Source organism: Bombyx mori, chromosome 15, assembly GCF_030269925.1.
Source record: "Bombyx mori chromosome 15, ASM3026992v2".
NCBI classification, from domain to species: domain Eukaryota; kingdom Metazoa; phylum Arthropoda; class Insecta; order Lepidoptera; family Bombycidae; genus Bombyx; species Bombyx mori.
This window is the reverse complement of record NC_085121.1, coordinates 5,974,783-5,989,527: the sequence shown is the minus strand read 5'-3', so window position 1 is coordinate 5,989,527 and position 14,745 is coordinate 5,974,783. Positions and strand designations below refer to the sequence as shown.

The following is a 14,745-nucleotide window of genomic DNA, read 5'->3' as shown; positions in this document are numbered from 1 at the left end:
CAACGCCCACCAGCGCCAAGTTAATCAGATGGGTTGATTAGGACGTGTCTAGGGCGTCAACGGTGCTTAGCCACTGAGTGAGCCCATTTTTTTATAACAGTAAATTACATTATAGACTTTTCAATCTACTTGGTATGCAATTTACATACCATCAAATGTACAAAACGACTAATAGCTTATGGATTGGAGAGTGACATAAGGCAACCCTTTATCTTGACAAAATGTAAGGGTTCATTGTCTGAGTACTCCTTAGAGTTCTGGTATCAAGTGCTCTGAACTGAAGTAATGTGCAAACAAATATACAATAATCCAAACCAATAAGTAGGGTTGTACTTATGGGAGGTTTCCTTGGTTTTATGCACGTCATTTTGGATCCTCCCGATCTACTAACGGTGCTTTTTGGTACCTCAAGCACCAGTCATCGTTCTCGTCGAACCCGTCGCTTGCGACAAAGGGCTCGACGAGTAAATTAACCCTGAGACACAGCCTACTGAGTTTCTAGCTGGATCTCTTCAGTGGGTCGCGTTTCCGATCCGGTGGTAGATTATGCGAAGCACGGCTCTTACTAGGGTTCGTGTTAGCAATGTCAGGTTTGAGCCCCGTGAGCTCACCTACTAGTTAAGGTTACGCTAATATAGCCTCTCAAGGCTATCAGCTTAGGTATGAAAAAAAAAGTTTTATGCATTTAACTTAACCTTTATATCCTTTGTCCTTACTAACTTATTTTTAAGAAATAACTGTTACTAACATTTATATGGATCATTATCTGAAATAAAGAATTTAATAATAATAATATAGATCAAATTTCCTTATTCCTTAAGGTGAGTGGGTAATACTGATTCACAGCATGTTATCTATGGGTTTCTATAATCACTTGTTTCCAGTGGGGTTAACAGCACATTGACATGTCGAGGTTAAGAAAAATACATTGGAATTGAAGCATACAGTTCCACTTTTAAATTTATAATTGATTTTTATGTATGATGGATCTGTAATGATTTCATATTTCAATAATTAATTGCTCAAATTATAATCTAAAAAGGTTAACAGAGGATCTGACATTTGCTCCTCCTGACTTTAGATAATTTTGTATCCCTCATATCAAAAAGATATTAAGCTTTTACAAAAAACTTTAAGACTGAAAGTTTAATTTTACATTGAACTGCTATTTTATTACATATCACATTACAAGTATTTACGCTCATTGCCACTTATTTTGAAATAATTTACAGTTCATTTTCAATGGTGGTAACATCAGTCTGACAGAAATTTCTAGACAAAACAAAATAAATGCTTACATCATATTTCATAACCAATTAATAAGAGTACATGCAACAGCTAAAATGAGGTGAATTTTTATTATGCAATAAATGAATCGGAGTAAAGTCTTCGCCTCCCAGGGAATTCCGTTATTTCTGTCCGCCAGGAGGCTGCAGTGGTTGGCCTCTTTCTTTTCCACGAAGTTTTATTCCAATTGCCCTTTCAATTTTTCCAAGAACAATGTTATTTGGAATGCCACGACCAGCTTCATAATCATTTACAATCTGTGGTTTTTCACAAATTTTAGTGGCGAGGTCTTTTTGACTCATTCCTTTAGCTTGTCTGCCTTGCATTATAAGTTTCCCCAGATCAAGTGGTATTTTTTCATGGCGTAATTCTTCTGTTTCTCTGTCTAGTTTAGCTGTATTTTTAGTAGTAACATGTTGTTTATTAGTTCCAGCCCCATATTTTTGTTGCGTATCAACCGGAATACCTTGTCGCCGCGCTGCATTTACAGCTTGTTCAGTTTTTAAAGCAGAAGCTTTTGGTGGTTTCTTGCGAAGAATTGTAACTGTATCCCAGTCAGACATGTTCAACGTAGATCACTGGTATGATAAAACAAAACAAGAGTATTATTATTGGTTTTAAACGTTAATAACCTGACTCAGGTTAGAGATTTTCTTTTCGTGGACTGGTTGTGCATAGATTATACACTTGGTTGTGGGTTAAGTGTATAATCTATGGTGTGGGTTCCTTGTTCGTTCCGAAGGAACAAAGCCCTTATATCCCAAAAGCCATATCTTGTGAAAAGAACCGAAGTAATTTTTGTTGTAACCGGTGACCGTTCTCAGTGAACCTGTCGAATCCGACGAATGGTTCTTCGTTCTCAGTGGGTCTCGATCTTGATGGTAGATTGGTAAATTCGGTGAAGCGCTGCTTTTGTTAGAGCAGCATAATGAAAAAAAAACAATGAGGTGAGATTAGAAAGCACCTTAGGTATATGGCAACCGTCATGATTGTAGCAAGGAGAAAAGGCACTTATTCAACTATAATCTTATGTGCTGTTGGGTTAGATGAAAGGGAATAATGGAAGGTTATCTTCGTCTTCTGAGTGAGTATTCCACCATAACGCAAAAGGAGGTGCGAAGTGAGAGGGGCAAAGGTCTTGTCTAGTTAGTGTTTCTTCAGGTTTAAATGTGTAATAACGGTGGTTTATTAACTGTTTAATATCTGTGAAAGTGCACAAATGTGGTAAAATGAAACAAAGCCGCTGGACGTAACTTCTCGGGATCCTACAAATAGTTCATTGAAAAAGTCTCAGTAAATTACCACCATTTTGCTGAGATAAAATTTGATCCCATATCATTTCATCTCATTTTATTTTATTTCATCTCAATTTATTAATGTCTCAAATTAGTCATCTTCATTTCATTTCACTCCATATTATCATTTTTCATAAAAATAAAAATATAAATTAAAATAAGACGACCTAAAAGTCTTAGTTACCAGGTCATAAAATCGCTTAAAAAAAATAATTAAATGGTTGAAAACTTGAAACTTGGACAAGGTTTAGTTTGTTTTAGTTTCATAAAACTTAAAATGGAAAATGATGCACTAGATGATTGTGAGGAAGAAATTTTGGTGTATCTTGAATTCAAGGACAGTGTTAATATCGAAAAATACAGAAATATTCACATATTGGGTATTGATAGTAAAAATCCAATTGTACAAATGGATGATACTTTCTATATTGGTAAGATATTTGAATCACATTAATAACATTTCATGAATATACCGAAAAGTTGCTGATTTCAAAGCACAGGTTCTGAGAGAGCAGTATAAAGCAGTGCATAAAATTTCAACCCAACTTTATGCCTGAGATTCATATCTAGGGACTTTAATGCTTGATACGAAAATGTAAAATATTCAACCAATTTTTTTTAGAAATTAGTTTGTATTGTCAATACTGGAAAAGACCAAAAGTCTCCAATGGGTTTCTGCAATAATTTATTTACTGGCTTGAATGGCTGTATGTGGTTAAATTATTCCAAAGAGGAATAATAGGGTTGAATGTTTATTAATTTATAATTAATACAACTTACACCAAGTTTTAAAGTCAGTAAAAGTTCATTTCTTTCTTCTAAATTATTCAGTTATACTTGTATTCTGTTTAGGTTTTAGTTCTATTTAGGTTCTTAGAGGCATGAATAGAATTAATAAGTGTCTTCTTAAAACAAAATAGTATAAATGTGGCAATTTAAGTCTAGTTATAATGTTAGGGTTATAAAAAAAAATTATTTTTTTAACTTAGTCATGTAACATTTGAAACCACTTGTTTTAGTGATTAGAATATAATAAAGCAAAACCATTACAATCAGCTATAGGTTAAAACTGCTCATGTGCTTAATTATGCTTTCAGGAAAGTATGACAACCCTTTTGGTACATATTTGTTTTTTGAAGAAGATCCATCACCGAATACTGATGACCCACTGTTTGATAGATTGTCTGAAAAAAATTTAAAATACGTTTGCAAAACAAGAAAATGTATACAGATGCAACATGCTTATGTGTCTCCTAAGGAGGGTGAAGGTAATGAAATCATTATTTGAGTATTAACAAAATTTAATACCTACAAGGATAAAATTACCATTAGTAAAGGTCAATTATATATCAAAGATAAATTATTGAAAAGGCAAAGACATAATATTTAGTATATATAAAACTATTTCATAATTAAGCTATTACCAGTTATATTTTGTACAAAAAATGTGAACTTGCAAGTTTGACGATGATTTATGAATGAAGTGGCAATAGTATTTAAATGGTTGAGTGCAAATACCACTGATCACTATCCTTTATTATGAGTGTGTGCCGAATTTGTAGTGAATAATTTTTGTTTGTTTAAATAATGTTTTTCATATTTTATATTTAGACAAATTAAACAAAAACAAGGACCAAACCAGGTGAAAAATCTGTGGGTGTAAGGTGAGCACTATTTGGCAAATGCATTAACACTTTCCAAACAAGTTCACATTTGCTAAGTAGTCAAAAATCTGTATGGTCAGGCAATATTACGATGAAAAACCACAACCCTTCTGCTAATCAACTCTAGCCATCTTTTCAGTTATTTTAGTAGTTTTTAGTCCATTAGATTGTAGAGATCTGAATGAAAGGCTCTGCCCTATGGTTCCAATACTACCATACACAGCACCATCTTAATGCAAGTCAATGTTAATTTCACTATAGTTTGTGAAGCATGACTGCACTTCGCTCATGATGTATGTCGTTGTCATAAATTATCTTATTCTACTTTTTATCAACAGTGACCAATCTTTTCAAAAAAAGTTTGGTTTCATCACATATCTAGTAGTGAAAAAAAAAGGAGAACATCATTGGGTTTCTCTCAATGACTTCTTTTAGCTTTGACTATTGAAAAGGGTTAAAACTGTTTTGTAAACTGTCAACTTTTAGCTATTCTGCAATGTGAAAGATACTAACTTTCTATTTTGTCAAAAAGCAGGTTGACTTTATTTCACTGCTTCAAATGCAATTATGTATTTGTTTATTCGATTCGAAGTAGTCGTGACCTAAAGGATAAGACGTCCGGAGCATTCGTATCTGGTGATGCAACGATGTTAGGATCCCGCAGGCGATACCAATTTTTCTAATGAAATACATACTTAACAAATTTTTACGATTGACTTTCACAGTGAAGGAATAGCATCGTGTAATAAAAATCAATTCCGCAAAATTATAATTTGCGTAATAGCTGGCGGAAAGATTTTTTGTGAGTCCGCACGGGCAGGTACCACCACCCTCCCTATTTCTGCCTTGAAGCAGTAATGCGTTTCGGTTTGAAGGGTGGGGCAGCCGTTGTAACTGTACTGAGACCTTAGAACTTATATCTCAAGGTGGGTGGCGCATTTACATCATAGATGTCTACGGGCTCCAGTAACCACTTAAAACCAGGTGGGCTGTGAGCTCGTCCACCCATCTAAGCAATAAATAAAAACACTGGAACTGCCGCGGTAAAGCTATTGCATAGCATTTTTTTATCAACTTATGCAATTATAATTAGACCATGATAATTTAATATTAAAACAATAATAAAACAAGACCACGCTATATTAAACATTAATAACAGCAAAACATTAACTGTCCCCTTCACACTCATAAGCTAGACCGCGCGAGAGAGAGATGGGCAGACTTTTCATGATGCGCATGCAGTGTGACGTCCCGCCACGCACTTATTCACGAACACTACACAAGCGCAACGTGTAAATGTGTTGAACGCGAGCTACATGATAGGCGGAGTGAGGGGTGTTAGGTTTTTTTCGTTACGGAATTTCAAGATTCGGTCGCCGCGCTCAAGGCCCGCGATAAAAGCTGTGCAATAGCTTAAAAATCCTTTACGTTGTTTATTAACATAACATATTTTTAATTTACAAAACATTTTATTTCAGACTGTGTACCTGGCAATCAATCCAACAAAATAGATGATGACGTAAAGGCTGTCAATTTTAAAACCGTTCAAGAAGCAATAAATACATTTAAAACTGAATACCGAGATAAAACACTAGAACCAATTTTAATAGATTAAATTTAAAGAATAACAGATAAATCTAAATGTTTTTTTTTTTCCCTTAGCTGCATTGAGCGTTTTTCTTGCTTAACAAAATGAGGTAAATAATTTGAAAATCATTCAGTAATACTGTCAAGTAACGTCAAAGCAGTGGTTAGAATTGTATTGCCATCTATTAAATCTACACTCACACCACTATGAAGTTAAACTTGTAACATGTATTTGGTTATTTATTTTTAATAATATTGATACAAAATATTAGGATATTTCATTTAATATATTATTCTTTATTATATTTAATGATGAGAAAAATATTTCAAAGTCGCTGAAGTGTCGACAACGTCGCTGACTGAGAACTCTACCTATTGACGCATGCGCAATGGCTTCAAATACTCGCACAGCTGGCACACGCCATCCTCTTTTAACAAATGGCGTTGCGCGCTAACTCTTTTTCACTTTATCTCGAATACTTCGAGTGGTTAATAGCTACCAACCTTAATTTGCGGCCACTTGTTCACCGGCAGCAATGTATCACCATATAAAAAAAATTAGCTTTAATTTAACACAAAAAACACGCATGTTTACGTCATACGTCATGAACGTATAAATACACCTAAATATTACCTGTTTACACCTGGCTGCGAAGTAGTTGCGGCCGGTGGTCAATACGGCACCGCTGGAGAGATCTAAGGACCGCCCATGTTTCGACGGAATGAAAGGCTTTCTCATAGTCCACAAACGCTAAGCATAATGGCCGATTGTACTCTTCGGTCTTCTGTACAATCTGCCGCAGCGTATGTATGTGGTCTATGGTACTGTAGCCTTTTCGGAAACCGGCTTGTTCGGTAGGCTGGAAGTCATCAAACCTGCGTTCGAGACGCTTCGTGATGACTCTCGAGAACAGCTTGTAGACATGGCTCAGCAGAGCTATGGGCCTGTAGTTCTTCAATAAGGTTTTGTCACCTTTTTTGAAGAACAGGATCACAACACCCCTATTCCATGCCTGTGGCGGTTTTCCATCGAGCAAAGAGGAATTGAAGAGCTTCTGAAGGACTTTCAGTACCGGCGTCCCGCCCGCTTTCAGAAGCTCCGTAGTAATTCCATCCTCGCCCGGTGCCTCGTTATTCTTAAGCTGTTTGAGAGCCATCCTAATCTCGTACAGGCTGATGTCCGGGATGTCTTCGGTGTAGTGTCGGGTTAGCTTGGCTCTAGGGTCTGCAGCTAAACCTTGCGGTTCAGCTGAGACCGAGGTAAACAGCTGCCCGTAGAACGTCTCTATCTCCCGCAGGACCTCTGACCTATTCGACGTTACACGTCCATCTTCGGTCTTCAGCTTCGTTAGCTGGCTTTGCCCAATAGAAGCGTCTCTTGCGAACACTTTAGAGCCTTGGTTTCGCTCAATCGTCTCTTTGATACGCTGAGTATTAAAGGAGCGTAGGTCGTGTCGCAAGGACTTCATGATATGTCTATTGAGTTACCTATATGACTCAGCGTCCTCCGAAGTTTGGAGCGTCATCAAACGTCGACTAGCCATGAGGTTTCGGGTGCGGTCGGATAGTTTCTGAGGTCTATTCTTACGGTGGGTTTTGAAAAATTTGGACCCTACCGTACGGACAGTCTCTACCAGCCTGCTGTTTACATCGTCCACTGATGCGCAGCTGTTTAGCCATTGGAAGCGATTAGCCATTCGAAGCGATTAGCCAATTCGAGTTGAAAGCTCTCGGGGTTTTGGATTTGTGCATTCGACGGTCGAAGCATTGACTTCATCAGACGCGATCTTTCCAGTCTGACATTGATATTCAACATGCCTCTGACGATTCGGTGATCACTTCCTGTTTTAACACTGTTGATCACAGAGACATCGTTGAATAACTGTCTGTTGGTGCTCATGATGAAGTCAATTTCATTTCTTGTTACACCGTCGGGACTCAACCAGGTCCATTTCCGTTATGGCGGCTTCTTGAAGAAAGAATTCATCATAAAGAGTCCTTCCTTCTCCATAAAGTCCGCCAGCATCTGTCCTCTGGGATTCCGCTGCCCAAATCCAAATGGCCCCGACTTTCAACTCATCATCGCCTCTACGGCCCAGTTTTGCATTAAAATCTCCCATAACAACGGTAAAATGTGATTGGGAGTTACGTATGGCCCTACTAATGTCCTCATACGTAGCTTCCACTTCATCGTCTGGATGTGACGTCGATGGGACGTCTACCTGTACAATCTTCAGCGAATACCGCTTTGAGATTTTGAGGACAAGGTATACTCGACACACTTTCGATGGCCATAATGTTCTTTATGAGAGATTTGTGGACGATAAACCCAACACCACCTTGGGACTTCTGTTCTCCCTCCCGGTAGTAGAACAAGTGGCCGGACTGTAAGGTTTTCGTATCCTCCCCCTCTCTTCGGATCTCCGATAAACCAATAACGTCCCAGCGCAACTTGTTCATTTCTTCTTCCAGCTCTATTAGCTTCTCGTCCAACCTCAAAGTGCGCACGTTGTATGTCACCAGGGCCAGTTGTCGTTGTGAAGGGGGGTGGTAGTCGGATCTCTGCCGGGGATTCTTAGCACCCCTTGCCCCGCCGTTACCATGGCCGCTACCGTAACCAGGACTAGCGGGGCCGCCGGGGACTAGGGGCCTGGTTCTGCGGTGTGCAATCATTTTGGAGGTTTATTAGCCTACTGGTACCACGCTGGCTAGACGGGTTGGTACAGGGTTTAATTTCGAGTTTTCCTCCTCTCACACTAGTAAATATTGTGTGTTATGCTTTCCCTTTTGTCGCCTCTTACGACTCCCCTGGGATGGTAATGGGGGTGGTGACAAAAGTATTCTAATGCCGTCACCACACGGCAATCCACTGGTATAGTCCATGTAGAATATTATAACACCAAAAACCCTATGGACTTATTATGTTTGTAGCTGTTGTATATTACAGAAACGCGCAGTAGTATGGAAAATAATGTTTTTTTTTAATACGTAATTTGGGTACTACAAGAAATATTTTTTTTTCTTTATAATACGCTTTTATTAGCTTCATACGTATGTTAGTATGTAACGGAATCTTTGAACATGATTTTGACCCTTTTCAAAACTCGGATTAACTCATACATATTAAGGACCGATGACAGTTCAATATTTTAATCAGTTTGATCCGTTATCCTTACTAGAATAATCAGCATTAGCGATTTTTTTGTATTCCTGAGACCCGGAGTGTCTGTGGCAAGGCCAAGAAGGGAAACTACCAGGCGTGCTAATCACCTATTTCTCGGGTAAATTACCGACTGACTCAAATGATATTTTTGAAAAATTTAAAACAAAGAATGAATTGAAAAAAAAAATTCGTTATAAAAAATCCAACTAAAAAATAGAAAATAAATTTTAATAATAATAAATTTTACTTTTATTATTTTTTATAAATTTTAAAATATTTATAACTATTGATATCATGCACCTCATGCTTTTTTTTACAATAAAATCATTTTTTTCTTACACTATTTTTAATTCAAGTTGTAGCAAACCGACCGGTACGTCACTCTCGCGGCCGTATGCCCGCTCGCTATACATAGTTAGCATCTATGTCGATCTTTTCAACAGTGTATAATCTATGTTCCGGGCGCTTCCGTTTAGAGTGTGAATAGCGTGCGCCCGCGTCTAAATGTAATTATTGTTTAAAATTGAAATTGTTTGTGATAAAGGAAGATTAAAATTCGAAATTCGATATTGGTGACTAACCCATAGTTTTAAATACCCCTGAGATCTACCCCTCACTATAAAGTTTATTAAAATTTATTTTCTATTTTGAGTTGGATTTTCTATAAATGCGTTTTTTTTATAAAACTATGTGTTATTTTTTATTTTGATTCCCCAATAGCTCTACTATGAGGTGTTTCAGGATTATCCATTCTTTCTGGGACAACTAGGTATATGTTGACAATGTGGTTGCTATAAATGTTATAAAACGGTGCTTGATCTTTTTGATCGAATCATTTAGTTCATCTATTTTTAAACTATTATTAAATGAGATGCCGTTCTCTGCCAGCCACTTTTGCATTTCCCCTTTACTGTAATTAGAGGTCGGTATTTTGCTGCTTAGAGTATTGTGATAAGAAGTGCTGTCCATAACAATAACTGACTTCTCAGATTAGTTTAGCAATAACTTTTCATTAACCCATTTTGAATAATTATCATAATTTATATTAGAGTGTTAATCTCCTGATATAGATGCCGCTTTGTAGACCGGCGAAGCATTAAGCTCAAAACCATCTCCGCTATCTGCATGCACTACATCGGCTTTTTTTTTTCTACCTAAGCTGGTAGCCTTGAGAGGCTATTCCAGCGTAACCTTAACTAGTAGGTGAGCTCACGGGGCTCAAACCTGACGACGTTGCTAACACGAACCCTAGCAAGAGCCGTGCTTCGCAGAATCTACCACCGGATCGGAAACGCGACCCACTGAGAAGATCCGGTTATAAGCGCTATGACATGTCCTTCTTCAAACGAGGCTTGTGGAGAGTATTAAGCGGTAGGCAGCGGCTTGGCTCTGCCCCTGGCATTGCTGAAGTCCATGGGCGACGGTAACCACTCACCATCAGGTGGGCCGTATGCCCGTCTGCCTACAAAGGCAATAAAAAAAAAAAAAAAAAAAAAAAAAAAACCGGCGAGAAACTCAGTGGGCTGTGTCTGAGGGTTAATTTACTCGTCGAGCCCTTCGTCGCAAGCGACGGGTTCGACGAGAGCGGTGACCGGTGCTTGAAGTACCTAAAAGCACCGTTAGTGGATCGGGAGGATCCGAAATGACGTGTTTTGGGCGACGTCGACTGCTTTCCATTCTTTCCGCAGGATCGGGAATGTAGTTACCGGCGGCCACGATGAGAGGATTCTCGTGTCGTGCCGCTTTATCGAAGTGGATCTATATCGGCACAATACGCACACGGCACAATCGGCTTCCTGTGCTGTTTCTTTGAAAACTGTTTATTGCCATGAATTACGAAGTTGCGTTTTCTAACTTTTAAGATTTGACATGCTAACCGTACTTCGTGAACGATAGCAACGTGGAAATGATTTGTGCAAGTGTATATTTTTTCGTAGTACCAATTATTCCATTATAGTCAGCATTAATCTTTTTTACCTATGCTGATAGCCTTGAGAGGCTATATCAGCGTAACCCCAGCGTGTAGACGAGCTCTCGGGGCTGAAACCAGGAAGTGTTGCTAGCACTGACCCTTGCAAGAGCAGTGCTTCGGAGAATCTACCATCGGATCGGAAACGTGACCCACTGAGAAGATCCTGCAAGAAACTCAGTGGGCTGTCTCTATGGGTCATTGACCGTATATTAACCGTTTAGTACCTGAACTCCACAAGTAGGAGTTCAGATACATGTCTCTTTCCATTTGATGTCATTCGTCTTCATCCCAATTGATGACTGTCTCACATAAATCAACTTGTTTCGCTCAATTTGATTATTCATATAACATAGTAATTATGTATTGAATGTATGAATAATTAAAGTATTATGTATTGAATTTATGAATAAATAATATGAATTAATTAAAAGCGATAAAGTGTTGGCATTGCAAAAAGCGGATTGTCATACTAAAAAAATATGTAAATAGTAGGTACGCATCCTATGTACGCTACATGTAGATAGTGGGCTTTATAGATGATGCTGTATTTTTTTTGCACAGCCTGTTGCGTGTACGTCGCTGTTACACACGAAAGTGGATAAGTGAGTGAATGTTTCGGTTTCTTATAAGTTTACTTTGATATTTTTCTAATTTGACTACTGGCAAGACTACTTGTTATTCGGGTTATTCCCAAAACGCCTTAAATAAGACATATATCTATATATATACGTAACACTTCGCTCATTCATACTTAAAACTTTGTGTTGGTTAGTAATATAGTTGTAAAAGCGATACGTACGTTATTGTAATTGTTTTATGAAATTCTAAATCATAAAAACACTCTTACAAACTATTCGGTGAGCGTAGTAAGTGTTTACTTTACAATAAATCGTGCAAAAAATTATAATCATAATCGGAGTATTCTGTGATGAACATTGTGACGAATATACCAGTGTGAAGTATTGACGATCTTTATTCCGCAAGTTATTATTTATAAAATTGTTGGAAACGTGAGAAAAAAACTAGTTTTCAAAATACACTCAGTTTACAGCCTAAATACATTACATAGGTAGTATAGGTATTATAAACAGAAGAGGTCTAAAGATTGATTTATACTTCATCAAAACTAGGTAGGTACCTACATAATATGTATTTTGATCAAGTACTGAAAATGATTAGGACAAGAATCTTTACAAAGTACATTTTCAAAAGAGAAATAAAATGCACTGTTTTTATTTTTAAACGATCAAATCCAAGTAGACATCTTTAATTAAAAGTATATTATTGATGAATATATCTTATATTATTCGGGAAAATTCTGATTTCTGAAATTGGTTGACAATTGACATGTTTATTGATATTTCTCAGATTAAAATCATGTTTTCTTCGTTTCATTCGTGTATTGAACAAATGAAGGGAACATTGCCCATTCAGCCAAATCTTTTCTAACATACGCTTTAGTCATATCTTTTGTATGAAAATGAAATGAAACGTTATTATATTTATCATGGTGTCGTAAAACAACACCATAGTTGGATGTGATGAGATGAACTGAAATAACTTTTCAGTGAATTGGTGAGGATTTACTTTTGTGCACTGTTCCACTCTCCATGGTTATTGATTACCCTATCTTCTTAGTCATAAGGAACATCATGGACGGACATTCTTCTCATATACCAACCTTAGTCTGGAACGCAACTGTTTGGGCCATTTGTTAATGCCGTTATTAGCCAAGAGACGGTTGCCGCTACCAATAGATGTGCTTGTAACAGTATTAACGATGTCATCGGGCCACCTTTACCAGTTAGCCCTTTTCGTCCACGACCGTGCTGCTTATTACTCTAGCAGAAACACTTGTAAGTGAACGTGTGTGACATTGAATTACCTACGTAGACAGTGGCGTTATACCGTGAGGTGGATAAACTCATGAACCAGCTGCTTCAGATTTTTCAAGCAGCGGGTAGTTGTTAGTAAAGTCTCGTCGAATTGGGATATACCTCTGATCCGCCAAGAATCCCTTGCATCCGAAAAATAATAAGTAACCTTCAATCAGATTCTTATTTTCAGAGCAATGAAAAAAGACGAACGAAAAAGCTTAGAAAAATGTTTTCAAGACATCAATCGTACTTATGTCAGAATAAGAAAGGAAAATAAAATAATGAATAATCAAATTTTATTCAAAGCCCTCAATCAATTAATCAATACTATGAAATCAAAAAATGGCTTATTTCGTAATATGAAACCAAAACTCGAATTTTTAGGCAGCTACTTCGATGGAGTAAGAGTGAAACATCCTTCGGAATATGATATAAATTTGATTCTTACCATACCTATCAACTATTGTAAAGTTAGTCTTGAAGCTGCAGAATCACAAAACGGATATACTTTTGTGATAATGCCATCAGAGTTTCGAAGATTATCAAAAACACCACAGACGACTATGAAAGGGTTTATAAACACTATATTATGGTGCGATAAAAATCATCGCCTGAGTGTCAAAAGATTCAGGTCGTGGATACAAAGCGTTATAGATATCGCTCTGGGGCATCTTCATGACGTTAACGAATATGGGTTTCAAGAGAACAGGAATGCTTTTCAAATTCAACATAGGCTGTCTGGACCTGCCAATACACTGACGTTAAAAAACAACGATCATGTCATAGATATTGATTTGGTTCCTTCACTTTCATTTATGCTACCTAAGATCCCTAATAATTCCAAAATTGATTTAGACAAAATAAGCGCAACAAAAATTAATCAATACTTTGTAGTACCTAAACCCTCCAATGATGACTACAGCTGGCGATTGGCGTTTCCATTTCAAGAAAGATTTTATATATATAATAAATATAATTTGAAATCAACACTGAAAATTATAAAACTCTTACGTGATACTCAAAATTTAAAAACTTTATCAAGTTATTATATAAAAACTGTATTTTTATGGGAATCTTTTAGAACAGATGAGAATTTTTGGAAGTCGAACGCTTTGGAATTCCTAGTTTTACACATGTTAAAGAGATTGAACGAATGTTTGTTCACAGGCAAAATAGCCAACTTTTGGTGTAAAGAACATAATTTGCTTGAAAACATAAAAAAGGAAACATGTAAGACATGGTTTAATAAATTATCTATTGTAATCAATAACATAGACAGAAATAAATTCGTAAACCCAGAAATAGTCTACATATATTTTACTAAAGAAAATAAAAATAAACAAAAATGCATTCAATGATCCAATTCGTTTCATGTTGTAGAATAATATAATTATTGTAATTGTATCTTTGTTGTGTAATTTGATAATAGAAATGTTGTTTTATTAATAATCTATCAGCACGCAAAAGAAATGTAGCGAAAATCTATATCGCCACAACCCAAAATGGGATATTTCGTTGCACTGTAAGACCAAAAACATTTACTCATTGGAAGATCTTTCCTTTGGAGTAGAAAATGGTTACAAACACTTTCCTTACGTTTGATTTTGAATTATTATTAAATGAAAATATAATAAAATAAATAAATGCGTTTGTTATGTACTGTTTTCTCAATTGTTATTATGTCTTTCATATTCATAGTTTAAAATATAAATTACGTCCTGGATTGGTGCAGAAAACTCTTCTGTGTTCCGAAAGTGTTTAATTTAAGGACTGCGGGCAGGGTATGTCCGATTATTTTTATACTATTTAGTGATAAATTGTATTATTATAGGTCTATGATTTTGTGAAAAATTCTTTTGAAAAATATCTGCATTTTACTCTAAAATAACTACCTACCAAC

General features: G+C 36.6%; 4 protein-coding genes and 1 pseudogene across 4 annotated transcripts in view; 2 read left to right on the top strand and 3 right to left on the bottom strand.

Annotated features, from left to right (window-relative positions):
- LOC119629658 (uncharacterized) overlaps positions 1-14,745 on the bottom strand; it is a 378,532-nt gene that overhangs the window by 106,537 nt on the left and 257,250 nt on the right. The gene's annotated exons all lie outside the window — the stretch shown is intronic.
- MBF1 (multiprotein bridging factor 1) lies at positions 1,123-1,950 on the bottom strand. Its single transcript, NM_001043359.1, has one exon. The coding sequence runs from the start codon at positions 1,848-1,850 to the stop codon at positions 1,410-1,412; it is 441 nt and encodes a 146-aa protein (NP_001036824.1). The 5' UTR covers positions 1,851-1,950; the 3' UTR covers positions 1,123-1,409.
- Positions 2,783-5,882, top strand: LOC101745913 (general transcription factor 3C polypeptide 6). The gene is made up of 3 exons (XM_004928521.4): positions 2,783-3,013; positions 3,680-3,850; positions 5,725-5,882. Exons 1-3 carry the CDS (start codon positions 2,800-2,802, stop codon positions 5,859-5,861), a joined length of 522 nt encoding a protein of 173 aa, XP_004928578.1. The 5' UTR covers positions 2,783-2,799; the 3' UTR covers positions 5,862-5,882.
- LOC105841995 (craniofacial development protein 2-like) lies at positions 6,983-8,506 on the bottom strand (annotated as a pseudogene).
- On the top strand, positions 11,514-14,709 carry LOC101736938 (cyclic GMP-AMP synthase-like receptor). Its single transcript, XM_004928714.5, has 2 exons — positions 11,514-11,570; positions 13,036-14,709. The coding sequence occupies exon 2, from the start codon at positions 13,040-13,042 to the stop codon at positions 14,201-14,203; it is 1,164 nt and encodes a 387-aa protein (XP_004928771.2). The 5' UTR covers positions 11,514-11,570; positions 13,036-13,039; the 3' UTR covers positions 14,204-14,709.